Source organism: Boleophthalmus pectinirostris, unplaced genomic scaffold (assembly GCF_026225935.1).
Source record: "Boleophthalmus pectinirostris isolate CB_2022bp ecotype Guang Dong unplaced genomic scaffold, ASM2622593v1 HiC_scaffold_13, whole genome shotgun sequence".
NCBI lineage: Eukaryota > Metazoa > Chordata > Actinopteri > Gobiiformes > Gobiidae > Boleophthalmus > Boleophthalmus pectinirostris.
This window is the reverse complement of record NW_026571036.1, coordinates 23,054,134-23,073,752: the sequence shown is the minus strand read 5'-3', so window position 1 is coordinate 23,073,752 and position 19,619 is coordinate 23,054,134. Positions and strand designations below refer to the sequence as shown.

The window sequence follows — 19,619 nt, the reverse complement described above, 5'->3', positions numbered from 1 at the left end:
GATGATGTTGTCCTGTTGGCTTCATCGAACCAGGACCTGCAGTGTGCACTGGGGCGGTGAGCCGAGTGTGAAGCGGCTGGGATGAAGATCAGCTCTTCTAAGTCTGAGGCCATGGTTCTCGACCGGAAAAAGGTGGCTTGCCCTCTCTGGGTGGGTGGGGAGTCTTTGCCTCAAGTGGAGGAGTTCAAGTATCTCGGGGTCTTGTTCACAAGTGAGGGAAGGACGGAACGTGAGATTGACAGGCGGATCGGTGCAGCTTCGGCAGTGATGCGGTCGCTGTATCGGACCGTTGTGGTGAAGAGGGAGCTGAGCCGAAAGGCGAAGCTCTCGATTTACCGGTCAGTCTTTGTTCCTACTCTCACCTATGGTCATGAGCTCTGGGTAGTGACCGAAAGGACGAGATCGCGGATACAAGCGCTTGAAATGGGTTTCCTCCGCAGGGTGGCTGGGCGCTCCCTTAGAGATAGGGTGAGGAGCTCAGTCACACGGGAGGAGCTCGGAGTAGAGCCTCTGCTCCTCCACGTCGAGAGGAGCCAGTTGAGGTGGCTCGGGCATCTGTTTCGGATGCCTCCTGGACGCCTCCCTCGGGAGGTGTTCCGGGCATGTCCCACCGGGAGGAGGCCCCGGGGAAGACCCAGGACACGCTGGAGGGACTATGTCTCTCGGCTGGCCTGGGAACGCCTCGGGGTCCCCCGGAGGAGCTGGAGGACGTGTCTGGGGTGAAGGAAGTCTGGGAGTCCCTGCTTAGACTGCTGTCCCCGCGACCCGGCCCCGGATAAGCGGACGAAAATGGATGGATGGATGGATTTTCTTCTGTTTGCATCAGTGACCAAAAGATTATTCTGCCAAAACTGATGTGCATAAATTTCAACTATACTGTTAACACCATTGACTCACCTCTGCTCGCTTCAGCATCTCCCACTTGTTGAGGATCTTCATGGCAAAAACCTTGTCTGTGTGTTTCACTTTTACAACTGCCACCTGCACAAAGAAAACAGGACAAAAAATATAGAGGGTTACAATGTTATTTCAACATTTTGGAAGCTGAGCCAACAAAAATTGTTAACATCAGGAGGAAGGCATACAGGAAAGTATTTTTGGGTCGGAAAAGATAGATTGTTTTGTGATACAAAGCAATATTTTAAAATGTCAGACTATATAAGTAAGGACCAAAAGATGCAAGTCAGGTTTACGAGAACAAGCTAATATAAGACTACTGCATAGGAACTATCAAAGCTGCCCGTCATGTCCCAGTACAGTCCTCAGCCACTTTATCTAGCTGAAATATGAGAAACTTTTCCATGTTTTGTTTGTTTGGAGGAGATAAATGCTGAGCAAGCATTCAAGCTCCACTAGCCATTGCTGTATACTTAATTTGAACTCATCAGTCATATTTGTGATAGAGAATAATAACAACATATGAAGAGGCCAAATTGTAGAGGAGCAGCAGGTCAGCGGAAGCCTTAACCAGCAGAAAAATACAGCCATGTAAACAGGCAGGCTGAGGAGTCTGTAGTCTATTAAAGGGAGTGGGGAATGCTGCTAATGCAATACAATGATAACATTCCTCTGATGTTTGGATTTCCCCTAGTGATCCCTCAGCGGAGAAGAGGGAAGGAGAGAGAAAGAGAAAGAGAGAGAAAGAGAGAAAGAGAGAAAGAGAGAGAGAAAGAGAGAAAGAGAGAAAGAGAGAAAGAGAGAGAGAGAGAGAGGGATGGAGAAGGTGGAGGCTGAGGAGAGATGGAGAGAGACTGAAAGAAAAGGAGGAGGCTGAGGAGAGAGGGTTAAGCAGTGGGGGAGTATTTGCTGTTTTGTTTCTATGTCCGTCCACCGTCCGTCCTGAACTCCTGCCCCATTCTGCCCACAAAGATTTTCACAAACAGAGATGGCTGATGATAGACATGTTCCAAGACAATCCAATGGAAGAAGAAAAATAACATCGCACAAAACACAAACAATGAGCACACGATTACCATGTTCTGAACTCACTGTTCAAACAATGAAACCTTACAGACCCAGAAAATTGTATCTGGCTTTTTGGGACAAATTAGGCAAGTTTATTTGTACAGAACAATTCATACACAAAGTAATTCAAAGTGCTTTACAGAATAAGAAACAGTCAAATCACAATACACAAATCAAAATATAAATAATCATCAATTTGACATTAAAGGTGCATTGTGTAACTTTTCTAGTGGAGCGAAAATGTTATTGCTTTGTTTGGAATGTTTCACAGTATGGTACAGAACCTTTCTATTTTCATGGAGGCCAAACCAGACCAAATTACAGGTCAGATCTGTGGAGAGGCCACCCTGCTCACAGTCAGAATGTCAGTTTTTCTAGGTATGTTTGAGCTATAAAAACCACCTGTAACTGAATAAATGTAAGATAGAACTGTTTAATGTCATACTGTGGAACATTACAGGCAGAGCAATGACATATCGAAGCAACAAGCAGGTGACAGACCCCCAACCAAAAAGTGCAGAATAAAAACTTAAATTAACTTTATTTTACAATTCAGAAAGGAAATTTCATAAAACTAGTTACAAATCAACTGTAAAATCAACTTTTACTGTAGTTTTGTCAGAGTGTCACAAAAATAATGACACTTTCCTGACAAAAAACAACAATTCTATATATATATTGTGACATCCCTAACTGAGTGTTTTGATGTTAAAATATACTGTGCATTGTCTTCCTGCTTCCTGTTGCTTTTCCTGTCTATTGCCATTAGAATAAAACCAAAACATCAAACACACCATCTCTCCTCCATCTTTCTATCTCCTCCTCTGTCGGCCGGTCCCTATAGGCGTCCCTTGATCCTTTGACCCTGTATCTGTACCATGCTCAGTTTAGTGAAATACACCCTTGAATGGCTCTGTGCAATCATAACCCTTATAAATTTTCATGAGGCCTTACCAAAACAGTCATTATTCATGTTGTCTCCCTGAGCTGTGCCTATGCTACTGCTACCATCCAACAGTTCTGCTACTGTAATCCCTGGAGACGTATAAATAACTTGTTAGCGATCGTGACTGAAGCGATGAGAGATGTGCAGACGGAGAGCAGGAAATCATATATTTTATGATTATGCTTGGATTCACTTTATAAAAATACAACGACACAGCAGATGTTGGAATGGTGTAATATAGATTTCTAAGATTAACCAAAATAGAGTTACATACATGTGAATTATTTCATTGTTTTTTTAATGTATTTGATTTGTCTTCCAATATATATACTAGGGGTGTAACGATACCAGAGTATCACGATACGATCACCACAGTATGAACCTCATGGTACAATATTTATGGCGATACCATGGGAAAGCTCAAGATTATCCATATCCAAATCTCTTGGTACGATGTTTTCATGACATACATCTCACGGTATGATATTTATTGCAATATTTTGTGGAGGCTAAAGAGCAAAAACTGTTAATACGCTTCTTTTTCCCTTTAAAATGCCTGAACTGTTATTTCTTCTGGTAGTCTAGACTGAAATGGAGTAAAGGACCATGGCCTATGTAGTTCCCTCTGTCTTTTTTTTAGCTATTGCTGCACCATAACTCTTAATTTAAGCAAAGAGACTTGTAATTCGATATATTGTGATGGTCCACAATATTATTGTGAGAACTCTGATGATACAATATTATGATATTTCAGTTATTGTTCATCCCTAATATATACACAAAAACGTATGTCAAGTTATCCATTATGCAATTGCATTTCTTATTTGAATAATTGATCTGTGTAATCCCTTGATCATTCAGGTTAGGTAGGGTGCATTGCAAAGGAAGGTTGAAATCTGTTAGAGCAAAAACCTTTCAAGCTTTTTTGTAACAATGTATTTTGAAGACATTTCGAACAATTGTGAGAACTTGCCCATAAAAGGTTTAAAAAATGGGGATGCAGCAGCTAAAGATAAACTCGCTTGGAGTGAGGTAGACTCAATGATGCAGCGAAAGCCAGTAAAGAGTTGTGGATCACTGCAGAGTTCAACACAATGGAAAAGTCATTGTGGTTTGTACAGCTCAGCCTACAGCCGTTTACAGACAGGCACTAACCCACAGACCCTCGACCCAGGCTTAGATGACCACTGCTATAAACATGAAATACTAGTAAGTGTCACTGAATGATGATTACAAAACAAAATGGTCTACTCAGTGAGAAGCAAGGGTCACCTAATGTGCCCTGTGCATTCGACCCATTCTTCAATAGTGGTTATTTGGCCTGTTAAAATTCTCGGGGGAGGCTATTAGTTTAAGTTAAAGGGAACCAGAGAACTTGGAGCAAACCCACCCAGACACAAGAAGGATATAATCACATAATACTGTAAAGGCAGGAAGGGCATCTGGTACAAAGACCTGTCAAATCATCATGTGTCTGTCTCCCTGTGGCTAACCTTGATAAAAACAACATCAGTTGCCAAGAGAAATAAAAAATGCTCTTAACATAATATTCCAAAAATGCATTATATTGTTTTGCACATGGGCCATGAAAACTGTTACTTCCTGCTTTTCATTCGAAGTAACTTTATTAACATCGCGCAGCAAAACCAGGAAGTCATGCTCCAGTGCAGATCCCACATCATAATGGGATTTGAGCTGCGCATGCCGATGAGACAGACTACGTACAGCCCCTGTCCGCACGGCTGTAAACATTATACATAGTGTTACATTGAGACACATAGCAGCACATGAACACTCTTGTATAAGGTGAGTTTAGTGCAGCTAAGGGGGGGATTGTGAGGCCTCTGGAGCTAGTCAGATTGTGCTGGCGTGTCTGTGAAATCCATCCGGGCTCACAGCTGGCCTAGTAAAAGACCACTGGAATGTGACCACGAGGAAGCACCATACAGGGGTCGTACCACTTCAGAAACACGCTGCTCTGTGTAGTATGAGAAAGAGGAGCAGTCCAGGTGGGGAGAAGGAAGGCATTTTATAAAGCCCCTCCCTACACAAAAGAAACTTTTATCTAGTGTTCCCATGGATTCTGCGTACTACGCTTGCACAAATGATTTTTATATGAATAATTTAATCTGATATAATTTGCGTGAGTATAAATGCTTCTTGTTGCCTAGGCTTGTCACAATGACAAATTTTGAAGTGCAATATATAGTAATTATAAAAATAGATGATAAACAATCATATTGAAATCAACCCATAAAGCAGAATTAGTCACAAAAAAGTATTCTAAAATGTACAATATAATCAGTCTATAGTGAGTCATAGAAGTTAATTATTCAACCCACTAGATCTTAAATATCACCATAGAACAGAAATAATTATAATTTCCCACTAGTACCCACAAAAAGTATTGTTCCATCTGTCATATATTGAGTCAATATAGTAATTATCGTGACAGGCCTATTCTTGCCTGTATTTGATCTCTAAGAAATCCTTTTTGCACAGTATAGTTAACTTTAAATGTTTATAATGATACAGTGGGTGACAAAGTGTGATTTTGTGATGCCAGTTATAGATCTATATAGTATTGCTCTGTTGTTTGCTTTTTTTATTGTGGGAGAGAATTTTAGACCAGTGTCTCTCAAGCTGTGGTATGTGAGCTCCTTGTGGTACATGAACAGCTCTTCAGTATGTGGGTTTGCCTAATTTAGATTTCAATTTATCCACTTTTTTGTCCTCTTCTGGATAATTTCATGTAGTGTACATTTAGTTTAGGCTTAGATTAGACCTGGAATAGTCCTCCTGTTATATATTAGATTGATCTGATTGTTCGGAAAGCAAAATCTTCTGTTTCATGTTACTTGATGCGAAAAGTTTGAAAGACACCGTTTTAAACTATGGGGGTTCCAAAATGGTCCCGTTTATTTTATGGAAAACACTTATGAATGACAGTTTGAAACTCAGATCGTATTGTCGGCGGTGCTTTCAAGTCTGTACTACTGTTAAAAGCATATGGGTTAGGTTTTTCACGAGGCAGGGGGCATGCAGAGAATGCAGGAATGGCTCATTTTGTTACACCCACTATACTTTACTGATGTTTGAGGGACCATCATTGTTTCAGTAAATCATGTATATTTTTAAGTTTTCACATTTTTGTTTCACTTCAGGATGAACAGTTACACGAAATAAACAAAAATGCAGATAGAAATTTCAAAGTGCTTACGGAGTGCATGCTTTTTATTGTTTGGGAGCAAGAACTTGGTATGGCAAGTCAAAATATATTCTTAATCTTGTATATTAGTTGTGAGAGAGGTCTCCGATTAAGTGTAGAACAGCTTTATCAATTATGCCTAATTCAGCAAGTTCAAAGCAAAAAACAACAACTGACCTTTATATTTATATTGTGAGATAAACTAGGAGACTAATAACTCATGTTACTTTGAAGCTGCCAGTCTGAAGTTTTCAGATCTTATCAGGCCACACCTCAAACTGCCAACTTCACCAGATTTATATGCATCAACTGATTCAAATCAATAGTCTGTATTATCAACCTAAGGCCTTATAAGTGCTTTTATATGAATAGATACATTATACTGTGTACACATGTCTGACCAGGGGAGACATGCCCAGACTGACAATGAGTTCATTCACCCACAGATTGATTAACTATGTGAAAACCTACCTTAAAATAATAGTTATGTAACATTAACATTAGGTCTATTGAAAATAATTAATTGCCTATGCAACAATCTAGCTTCAGGCTCTCCAAATGTGTTCAACTATCTTCATCCATCTATTCCTCTTTCACATTTCTCCTCTTCTCTCCGAAAGAATCCACAACTTGTTTGCACAAATTTGCTATTATAACTATTTGCACTGTGATTTCGGGCAAGGCCTGACATGACCCAATGATCATTTTCGTCAAATTTGGCAAACACAAAAAAAGACACAAAGTCCAGATCGCAGACAAAATATTTGTGACGTTACGCAAGAGTTTTAGTAAGAATAACTACACCTGTCACTCCAACATTCCCAGGCCTTGACATCACTACCTGAAACTTAGCGATAGTACTAAGTAGGACTTTCCCGGCAGGCATACAAAAACCTATACCGATCTCTATGTACTTTCTCTATGGGCGTTTGTAGTCACATTTCAAAAGGTGACGAGAGGGAGAAAGAATTAATAACTTTTTTTTAAAGGAAGCTACAAGTAGAGTCACGCTCCTGGGCAGACTAATGTGACACTCAGTGCTGCCGGAATGTGGCACGAAGCGCTTTGTTCCCTTTTACTTTCCTTTTGTTTCTTTATTGTTATTTATATACTTATTGTTTGTTATTGTTGAAATGTGATCTAGAATAAAATATTAAAATGTGCATTGAGTAACATTACTGGTAGAGGGCCTACCACCTGCTGGAGATGTTATTGCTTTGGGCTGGAATGTGCTGCTACAGTATGACAATAAACTTACAGGTCAGATCTGTGAAGAGGTGGCCACAGTAACAGTAGGAGTGCATGCTTCTATGTCATTTTTTTCAATTAAAATGAACATAACAAAATGAATGCTGGCTAGATCCACACTGTATAACGTTCCAGGCAAAACAATAACATCTCCAAGGTAATAAGAAAGTGACATACAGAAAAGTTAGGCAGTGCACTTTTAAAAACATTTTTTTAAAAGTAATCTGCGATCAAAACACAGGACTGCAATTTACGACCAAGTATGAAGCAGAGGGGACAGTGCAATCTGTAATAGCTCCAGAAGGGGAGGGGAGAAATACTACGTACTTAGAATGTTTTCCAAAGAGCACCTGTCCCATTCTTTTTATTGCTAATTTACAACCAAGAGGCTCTCCACAGTTTTTCTTCGACCATATATTTGACCCAAAGTGCACGAACAAGACAGGTAGTATAAAAAAGCAGGTAGTATAATTAATGATTCACTCCAAAAATATCCAGCCAAGTCATTCTATACTTTCTCCTTTCTGCTGTGGTTCATTTAATCCTTTATTATCCCCATAAAATTATTGGACGACTAATTATAATTTTGGTAGACCATGACCTAAAGATGGTGATAAATGACTAAAGATTTACAGCGATAGTTTGAAAGAAAAAAAACAACAACTTGAGATGTGAAGATCCTACTAATATAAGTTATTTTACTTCTTTAAAAGGTGCATCATGTAAATTTTGGTTCAGGGTCCATCATCTGCTCATTTCTATGGAAAAGTCATTGCTCTACCTGGAATGTTCCACAGTATGGCATTAAACAGCTCTGTCTTACATTTATTAACTCATAGATGGTTTTATAGCTGTGAAACACTCCAATAACATCTCCATGGGTAGTATTTGACGGACCCTCCACTGGAAAAGTTACACAATGCACCTTTTTTTGAAATTGCTAAACGTGTTTCATGCCCTGCAATTACTGTAATACAAATCACCCAAAAACTAACTAATGAAAATTTACACCCAAATTAAAGTATAGACATGTAGGAGGCCCAAATGTCACGTGTGTGTTTTGTAAAAAGCAGAAGATGCCATACCTCTCCAAAAGCTCCTCGTCCAATCACCTTCAGGATCTCGAAGTCCTCTTTGTGCAGCCGCATTTGCTTCACCTTGGACGTGAACGGCTTGGCTGTAAAGAGAAAGAAGGACCGCATATTAAATCACATATATATTATGGAGCACAGGACTGGAGAGTAAGTAGGTGGGTTTCAGATCACATCACATTCTATAGGCCAATATTAATTAATACAGATGGGGGGCAGCTAAAATGAATATAGTTGAAATACAAAGTTATGTCATAGGGAAATCTGGATCTTGCCCTCAGAAGTATGGCATCATCACCTTTTAGAATCTGAAAACCACCAATATAACAAAACTACTAAAAATTAAAAAAAAATCGCACACAATCAAAACATTTTATACTTGAATATCACCACAATTATAAAATGTAACAAACAGAGCTCCGTCGAACACAGCAGCTACCACCTTCTGTACATAATGATATCTTATTACATGGACTCACAGGGAAACATTATTTATTTAGATCTGGTGAAAGGAGTCTGCACAGTTTAGCAACACTTCCACCTAGACAGTAGTAAGCAGCTGTTTATGCAATAAATAGGCCTGTCACCATAATTACTATGCCAATTTAGGGATATTTTTACAGCAATATTTGAGCTGAAGGATGAATTATGAACTTGAGTGTTGCATGCTGCTATTTATTTACTGCAGCTTGCTGGATTTACAATATTTTTTGTGGATAGTTGTGGTTTATGGTTTAATATTATTGTTTATTGTCTATATTAACTTCAGCAATATATCACACTTCAAAATGTGTTATCATGACAGGCCTAGCAATAGATCTGTACTTAGGCAAGACAAATATTGTTCAAACACATGGGGGAAAAGAAAAAAAACATTTAAATCATTCTGATGTCTGCGTAAGTACCATCCACCACTATGGCCATTCTGATCCTCTTTAACTTGTGTAAAATTCATAAAGTGAGCTTGAATGCCCCCAGACGTATCACGCTCCCACTGACCACCTGCGCCTGGGATCACATGACACCGGACGCAGCCATGTTGGATGATAAAGTCGACTATTGTTATGACTGCGCTCCTGGTTCATAGCTGTTAAAAAAGGCTTGGGTCACGATGTGCACTCACAAAGCTCAACATAGAGATTTCATCAGCGGCATTTCCCTCATTTGTGAAAAGCTATTCAAGCACTTCCTGGTTTACGTGATCCCAGCAGGCCATTGGCTAGAGGTTTGCCAAGGTCGGCCTATTGGTGACACTGATATGCTTTGAGGCTGTGATAAGAAACATTAAATTATATTGTGATCTGCGAGAGTAGAAAGCAAGAGTGGATGTTATTGCAATGACCTTTTAAAAGAAATGAAAATGTAAATAAAATCTGCTTCAACTAGTATCACAACTGAAAACACTTTAAACTTCTACAGGAGGACAAGACAGACATTTAATCATTGCCATGTAACACACAAAATTAAATTACTCTGGACTACAGGCTTATTGTGTCTGCTAAAAGTAACAAAGTACAGGGATACACAAGTAGAAAAGTTGAAAATTTGGTTTGTTTACATTGTACCACAGTTGGTTCTTACTGCAATCATCCAACATTTGATTAGGAACAAATCTACAGTCTATTCATTTCATATGCCACTTATACTGTATGCCAGTAATTAGAAAGCATTAACAAACATTAATATTGCAGGCCCAATGATTGACATAGTGTAAGGTGACCTATATTAGATCCATATAACATATTTGGCTACTACGTTCAGTCTGTCTTTGCCAAGCACGTCAGGGTTTGTGGGAGCTGACCACCTGCCAGGCTAACGCTAAGCTTGTGTGAAATCCCACTTTGGCCCAGCCTCATGTTAAACCCTCTCCCCACAAGGGTTTTCTAGTCTGGAGTGAAAAAAGGAGAGGGGAAACGCTGGAGAGACATGTGCCAATCACAGCTCAGGGTGTCCATCATGACCAGTCTGCCACTATCTTTTTTTTATTTTTATTGTCCCTTAAAAAACACACACACACACACACAAACCGCTCCAGTCATCTTACTAATGTAGACAATTTATTTTTTGCATTAACGAGATGCAACTCCTGTGCGACCTATTAAAATCTTGAGCTGACCCGGCTTTACTATAAAAAAAAGGGATACAATTTAGTTGAAAAAAAGTAAAACAGCTATTCAATGCAGATTCTAAAATATATCATACACAGTACAGATTTTTCAAAGTAATGTCTGTTGTAAAAATACGTGCTTTAAAATAGTGATGGGTATCATCATGAGTCATGTATTCTGCATCTATTATATTCAAAATGCAGATTGGTCCCCATAAACTCCTCCTTCTTATTAGAGAACCTCACACACGTAGGCCTAACTAATTCTGAAGTGCGATATATTGCTTAAGTCGATATATTGACGATAAACAATAATACTGAAATTAAACCATGACGCTGAATTATTCAAAATAAAAAATCTAAATGAAAGATATTAAGTGCTGCATTCTGCTATGTATTCATGCAGCTCTACAATATTTAAGTAATGTGTAATTTCAGTTCATAATTCAGCCTTCTATAGCTCAAAAATGTTGCACTAGTATAAATAAAAAGTCCTCATGAAAAATTATTGTTTCATTTATAATACAGTATTTTGAACAAAAGGTTTAAATGAATAGTAGTAAAAGTAGTAATAATTGCGACAGACCTACACACACGCACATTGCAAAAACATAAAAAGAAAATTACGAAAGCAGCACTGTGTCCTGGTAAGACCCACGCTTTATGATAGGAATGATGCACGACAACCAATGGCAATTGAGACCGCCAGTGTAAACACTTGGTCGACTGAGCAAATTTAATTTAATACTCCACACTCTAAAAATGAGATCCTCATGTAACTCCAACACGTTGAGCTCTGTTCTCAAAAGTGAGAACAACACGTCAACAATATAAACTCTGTCAATCAAACTGCACGTTAAAGGTGCACTACACAACTTTTCCGGTGGAGGATCTGCTACCTACTTTTCTCCACAGAGATGTAACTGCTTTGCCTGGAATGTTCAAAGAAATTACATTAAACATAAACATCTAGTGTTTAGTCATTACAGGTGTTTCTATTGCTCTAAAATACATCCATTCCTTCTGTGAATAGGGCCGACTCTCCACAGATCTGAACTGTAATGTAGTGTAGTGCTGTAACCTGCTTGTCACCCTTTTGATAGATAGATTTAATCTATACTATGGAACATTCTAGACAAAGTAATAATATTTCAATGGAGACAAGAAGGTAGCGGAACCTCCAATATAAATGTTATGCAGTGAACCTTTAAAGCAACCCAGGTTTATCTCACAAACCATCATGCAAATGTCTAGATTGGAACAGTAGATCTTTTTAACCCTGATGCACTTCCTCTTTTCACTGCACATTAGCCTAAGATGACACTGAGAAAAGACATTTACTGGATTCATATGAACAAACAATGTCATTAAATAAGCTATAAGTGCTACACAGTGGATGGTAAAATGTGAATGAAAATAAAATAATCAATGCTACGTTCAAATTCACCTTTATTCATAAGTTCGAGAGATAAATAAAAAGTTGTGAAGACAGGTTTACGAGCCAGTACATTAAGAAAAAGAAGCTTCCAACCAGAAATTATTGGCAGCAAGTGACAAATAGTAAAAAACACAATAAAAATACATTCCATTTCAGTTCAACCAAGTATCTGATGCATTTTAATGTGTATAACATATAAACTAAAGGAAGTGAGCATTTAAGTAATTTTGCACACCTTGGATTATCACGGTAATTACAATATCAATTTATCAATATATTTTAGGATTCAATATTTCTTGTGTACAAAACTGGGGAGATTTGGGGGATTACTGTTGTAAAAGAATAACATTTGAGCTATAAAAGGTTTACAATAATTAGCCATGCCTGTTTAGTTGTTGCTCAGGCATTTTAATGATACAATCTATTTATTATTGTTATTTTGAATTATTGTTTTTAAATCAGTGGCATAAAGAAGATTCAATATTATATTTTATCACAGTGTGTCTCAGTAGCAAAATATCAGGTTTCAAAATTTGTTAGCGTGACTATGCACACCTATCGCGTTTTCCAACATTTTAAACCAAGGCTAGCAGCTATTGAAAACCAACGCCTCCTCACCAGACAAAACAAACAAATCCATGTTATTTTAAAAGGGGTAATAAGAGATACGCCCTCATCATTCGGATGTATTGACGCCTTTCATTGAGGCTAGCCATGTCAATAACTTCTCACTCAATAAAAGCGTAATTAATTGGAGAGTCTGACTGAAATCCTGGCACTTAGCCACCTGAGATAATCAATAGATGTAACTAAGCTAAATGCTAACTTAAACCCTATAAAAGTAATCTGTGTGGGGCTTGTTTCACTTACGACAGTTATCTTGACATCTTCGTCGTCATTGGGGCTGAATTCATGAGAACCAGTCTGAAAACGGGTGAATATTGTAATTTGACTGATAAATGGCAAACCAGCTTCAAACCAGGTCTGAACTTGGGTTAAACCACAACAAAACCTAGATAGTTAGGTATAGCTTCATCACTATATATTAGGGCTGTAGTCGACTAAAATTCTGGTCAAAAAAACAGAAAAAAGCCAAGATAACACTGACAAATTAATTGACTAAAATGACTAAAAAACTATCACCTGTTATACTAAATTATCTTAGAATGTAAGAATCCATTATGGTCACATCAGGAGGACAAGAGTCAGTCTGAAGTCAGCGGGAGATAACAATGATTAGAAGCTGCGCTGAGTCAGGACACAGCTAAACCCAGCAGCACATGAGATATGCCTTTCATGTGTGAGACATCAGCCCACAACAAAGCACTCACACAAACACTATTGCAGCTAGAACCACACAGGATAGACATCACAAACTGGTCTAAATGGACCACAATGAAAGAGGTTTTGTAGTTTGCTGTAGAAATGGATGACACTGGCTGAGGCTAAAGAGACAGGTGCAAACATTATGAATGAATAGTTACTGCACACACCAAAAATTGTAAAATGTGTGCTATGTAACTTTTCTGATGTGTGGTCTGCCACCTGCTTGATGTTGCTTTACAAATCCAAATGCAATATTTCTCAATATGACATTCGACTTATCCACCAAGCATTTATTTCATAGCAGGTGGTACTTTTACACATCGATTCTTTCTATAAGGAGGATCAACTTTCCACAGATCTGAGCTGTAACTGGTGCCTGACCCTTTTCTAGAAAAGTTATACATAGTGCACCTTGACCAATCAAAGACAAAAGGATATGAGGCTTTAGCAAAGGAGTTATTAGCAGTAGAAAAGCAACTTTGTCAATGAAATACCATCTTATGAATGACAAACGCTATGACATGGACAAAGTATGAATCAAAGACGTAACCAACTCGTGTGTTTTGTTTGTAAATGTAATATATTTTAAGTTACGACAGCGAGCTTTGTGCCATGGTAGGGCTAAGGGTTAACTAACAGCTAATCATTGTAGCTTTACAGTCAATGTTAAAACAAACAATAAAGTTTGAAATGCTATTCTTATTTGAACTGTATAACGTTAACCTGAAAAAATCTCTAATATCCAAAACATATTTTAACTGGCTTTAGTCAAGTTTTTAAATGAATAGGGACGATCCAGCCCCGTCCCATTGAAGTGCACAGTGGCCATTAATCTGCTGCGCTGTCTTGTAATTTATATGAGGAATGTGATTGTGCGCAGCCGAGTGTTTTGGAAACCTGTATCAGTTTGCAGTGTCGGGTCAACATATAAAAGAGTAAAAGAGAAGTACAGGTGCTTGAGCTCTACCAGGTTTACACAAGGATTAATGTGTGTGTGTTTTTCCTATGGCAGAGGTGGACGGCCGCACTTGAGAAAATACCTTACAGTTTGATCACAGATACACCTAAACATAGCAACAGTCACCAAGACAAGGTGTGCTAAGGAAGTCCTGAGAGAGTTTTGCAATGGGCCGATAGCTGCATCCCTGTGATGACATAACATTTTAAAGTTGCAGCAGTGTGAGACTGAGGACAGGGGAACCTATGATATAACTTATATTTATAATACCTATTTAAAATACCTTTGTGTGTTTAGAGATTTCTACACAAAGTTTAAGGTTGTCTCTGTAGACAAAAAATCATTTGGGTTGTTTTATTATCCAGAAGAAGGGTCTTGTCTTGCTCATCTGCAGGCAAGGAAATGTTGTTCCTTTGGCTATAATCTCCACAGTATAGCAGAACACCTATCTGTCTCCATTGAGAAGGTGAAGTATGGTTTCGTTCAGATGACTGTCACTGAAAGTTATGTACTGTTGCTTAAATGTATTATGTAACATTATATATATTTGAATAATATAAAAAATGAGTATGTTACTAAATTGGATTTGTTGGGATTGATACAATTTTATTTTCCTTTTAATTGCAGTAAGAAAATAATCCAGGACAACATTAGTGAGTACCAATATGGTGTAACAACAAAAACAAGCCTCTGACCTCTAGTTGAGATTTTGACTGGGAAAATGTTGTATTGGAACAATCCAGTGTCGAATCGTGCAGCTGGTGGTACAGTGTAAAATAAATTCATGTTTGGAAAGTTCTGGGATGTAGTGAGACTGGAAAAACGCGTGTGACGCCAGCTAATCCACACAGCCGGACTGGTTTAGCCCAAAACGCAGAGTGCATGTCAGGCCTGTCCTGCTCCATACCGCCGAGTCAGAGGGAATCTGGGCAAGTCCAGGAGAGTGTGTTCACTTAGCAGCTCAAGCCACAAAATCATATGCTGCAACCAAGACTTAGCCTGGTGTATAACATGCAACACTCTGTCCTAAGGGCGTGTTTATGAGAATTTATCTGAATGGAACATTTCAACTAAGTCCTTGTTACAAATTAAATCACTATATTAGCCAAAATAGCTCCCTGCAGACGGCAAAGAGGTCTGTGCATGTCCCTGCCAAGAGACACACCCACCGCTTCTGTCTAGCACTCACCTGACACATGCAGTCTAATGCTCTCCACAGTCCAACTGCAAGTGTGTGAAACCAAACCACGGAAATGTGGACATCTCACACTTTATTTCAAGCAAAGAGATCAAGTTGTATAAATTTATGGTGGCAATGATTGAATGGTATTTAATAGCTGGGAGAGGAAAGCTATATCCACATGCAAAATTACTCATTTCCCGCTTACAAAGATATGAAGGTAAAATTTCAACAGTGCTTCTTTGTTTGCACTCAGAGTTATGGAGGCAAGGATCCATTATGATGCACTTCACATTGGATATTGGATTTAAGCACATCCAATGGTATGCTTGGTGTAGTTTCTGTGCCAATCAAATGTTCTGTGTCATAACAGTACCAATAACTCTAGCTTTAGTCCTAGTCATCACATTTGACTTTACTCTCCAAGGAGCCCAAAAGCAAAAATATATTTACTCAAGCTGAGCAAATAGGGAGGTAAAACTATTTCGAGAGGGCTGGACATGGCTGAAGTGGGAAAAATGAACACCAAAAAAACAAATAGGCCAAAAGCAACATCCCTGACAAGAGTTCAACGCATTTACAGTAAGTGTCCAACCCATATCCCTGATCCCAGCGCGGGACAGTCGGGGGGAGCCACATCTGGAAACCATAACCGGGATATTTTACAACCGCAGTGAGGTAACGACTCAAAAATGCCGCTTGTGAGAGAAAGAGAGGAAGAGAGGACGAGAGCGACCAAGAAAGAGGGAGACTTTCCAGGGGCTGACATGAAGAGGAAGAGTGGGTCGGGGCGACGGGGTGATGGGGGGTGAGGGAGGAGTGAACTAGGAATGGCCCCTGGTTGCCTCTGACCGTAGCGGGCCGGTGCAGGAGGAGAACTTATCACACCTCATAAGCAGGCTACAGTTTTCCTCCACTATGTAAACTCAGCCATAAAAAGAACAAAATGAGCCTGACCCGATATGACCCGAGGCCGAGTAGAACATAGATTGACTGAATATGCTAGTAAAACAGCTAATGTTCACAACTAAGGTGACAGTTTGGACATATATGGCTATCTAGTCTTAAACGTGAAAAACAAAATACACTGATTTTAAAGTGTCAGCATTTCTCACTTTCCTGACGCATTCCTAGCGTCTTTCAAAATGTTCTAACCAAGATGATTCATTATGTGGTTCATTATGTGGTCCCTGGTTAAATACGGAGCATAGATAAGGAAATTCAAGGGTGAGCTGAATCAACAGTCCAAGGTTATCAGAAAAGCATGATGTGACTTAATAACCCGGCTAGGTTTTAAAAGGGAAAAAGAGCCAGCGCCAGACGAGAGTTCGAAAAAACAGCCTTTAAAGCAATTCGACTGCAAGTAGCACAAAAACATCCACTCAATTACCTCGATTACAGATGGAAACGCAGCCAGAGCTCTTTATGTCACGTCCAGATGTGCTCCCCAGTCCGGTTTGAGCTTTACATCACGTTTGGGACCTCTAGATGAGACCCAGGGGCACGGCCAGAAACCCCAACACACATTTTGTCATGTCTGGTACATGTCTGTTCCCAGAAAGGTCAGGATATACCATTTAATTATTGATACTGATATTGGGTATGCTTCAAGGGCAAATGGGGAATCACTTTCATAGCTTTGGGGCATTAAATTGCATTAGACGCTAGACTGCACTTCAGTGGCACCAGGATTCCTACAGATCTGCCAGTCTGACACCCCCATCCCCCTACAGCTAACCTCAACTAACCAACGAGCTTTTCCATCTACCACTGTCCCACTTTTACATTTTCCGCACAAAATGTCATATTCCCAAGCATGCATTTGTCTCCCATCGCCTACTAGGAAAAACATGACAGTTTTACTTGGAAGACAATGAATAGTATACATAGAAATTCAACTATGACTCAATACCAATACTGCCATTGAATATCAGTGCAAATACTGAAAAATGTATGGATTGGATTTCAGCTATGGGTTCAGAAAATAGGTTCAGTAGATCCTAGCTGGATGTATAAACTGGTGTAAAGAGATGTCGTTGTCGCCCAGAAAATCTCAGAATGTTTGCATTTTTATTTATACAAACTTGTTCTGCACTGGTATTGATTGGTATCGGGGATCAGCAGATACTTAAAGTCATAGTACTGGAATCAGAATCGGAAATGAAAAAACTGGATTAGTGCAGCCTTACTTTTTGTCACATGGTGGGGAGCCTTATTTAGCAACTGTAGCTACACATTCATCAACATGACTGAAGGTCAAAGACAGGCCTCATATGAATTAACAGTAAACAATGGGTTTCAATTTCCTGTTTGTAGATGACACTTTGAGGATTTATGACCATTCAAAACATAATTTTATCATAATAATGCCAGTTTTCCATTCATTTGAAACCCATGGATTCCTCAAAAATGTTTATCCCAAACAAAAAGCACATGTGTTTATGCTCAGTGTTTCCCATAGATTTTGTTAAGATTAAGGCGGCACAAATCATTTTTATTTGAATAATTTAATCTCTTACAATTTGTGTATCACTGCCTATATTTAATCTTTAAGCAGTCATTTTTGACCAGTGTTGTCTCTAAGTTTATGATAATACAATGAACAACAAAGTTAAAGTTTATTATGCCATTAGTCAAGGTTGTTTCTATGGGGAAAAACTTCTATATCAATGGGAAACACTTTATGCTAGATTAGATCCACTCAAATCCTGTGGTAGTAATAATCCATGTGGGACACAATGTAAGAAATGTGCTTTGAAAGCAGGTTTGCATTAGCTAACGTCGTCTGTACAGGAAGTCATCAAGTCGTTCTAAGAAAACTCTTGAGTCCCATATCCACCAGCTCAGCCCACATGGCAAACAAGCATTTAAAGTATTCTGAGTCAACCCTGAGGTCTGATAACATCTGCAGATAGAAAATATGAAAGGAACTGCTCCAACACAGTGTGTGGTGGAGGGAAACACCAGGTGCCTCGATGTGCTGTCAAAAATAGGCCAGTGTTTATAGTAACAGAGATGATCATGATAAGAAGGCAGTGGAAGGCTGAGAAAAGAAGAGAAGTTTCAACCACAGAACAGATAATGGACAGATATTTGATGAGAACAGTATGTGAGATAAAAATACAACTTTTTTTTTAAATTTTGTCATAAGGGACCAACATCTTCAGGAATAATACATGGCAATACTGGGTTAAATTTAGGCAAGAAATCTTCCCTGTGCCAACTTAAAGAAGCACTGTGTAACTTTCCTGGTGGAGGGTTGATCATTTGCTTTTCTCTATTGAAATGTTATTGCTTTGTCTGGAATGTTTCACAGTATGACATTAAACCTTTCCATCTTCATGGAGACCAAACCGGACCAAGTCATAGGTCAGATCTGTGGAGTGCCAACACTGCACACAGGCAGAATGCAAGTTATTTTTAGGTATTTTTGAGCAATAAAACCACCTGTCATTGAATAAATGTAAGGTACATCTGTTTAATGTCATACTGTGAACATTCCAAGAAGAGCAATGACATTTCCAGAGAAACTAGAAGGTAACGGACCCCCTACCGAAACGTTACACAGAGCACCTTTAATCCTTGGCTTCCTCTTTGTTTTGAAAGCGCAATCAATTTTAAAAAATATACCTCAAATAAAAGCATATCAAACTAGAAGTTTATCGTTTCTCATTTTCCAATAAAAAAAACAGCCATATAATATCTTGGTGGTAGACAGCATGCCCTTTGAAGGTTAGTGTGTACTTTTCCTACTTTATTTCCGTCAAAGGATCAATAGAATATGTTGTCTTTTTGCAGAGAGCATGAATGAACCTGCCTAATTTGATTAACCAACAGCAGATGCATTTCTTCCGCTGCTGTGTTGAGATGGTCTTGGCTCCGTGTGTGGAAGGAGCTCTGGAGGTGGCCAGTGGAGAACAGACACAGACAGCTGGATGAGCCCGGAGTTTAGACACTGCCAGGAGAAACAACAACTCAGGAACAAATGAGTTTATGACAGTTCAAAGCTCCCACAGAGGACACAGTGGGGGCTCTTTATACACCAGTGAGGGCTGGATAAACAAAAGCCAACAACAAAAAACATGTAGATGGCACCTTTGACTACACTAGAGCTTAAAGGTTTCAAAAATATATAGATTTTTGTAGACATTT

The 19,619-nt window shown here is 39.0% G+C and overlaps 1 protein-coding gene across 4 annotated transcripts in view; it reads right to left on the bottom strand.

Moving 5' to 3' along the window:
• Positions 1–19,619, bottom strand: part of cdc42bpab (CDC42 binding protein kinase alpha (DMPK-like) b) — a 94,834-nt gene that overhangs the window by 52,522 nt on the left and 22,693 nt on the right. For all 4 annotated transcript variants that reach the window (XM_055149356.1, XM_055149353.1, XM_055149354.1 and 1 more), the window contains exons 3-4: positions 8,453–8,544; positions 898–981 (exon numbers count right to left, since the gene is read on the bottom strand). In XM_055149356.1, the coding sequence (XP_055005331.1) occupies positions 898–981; positions 8,453–8,544 (176 nt within the window). The remainder of the gene's footprint in view (positions 1–897; positions 982–8,452; positions 8,545–19,619) is intronic.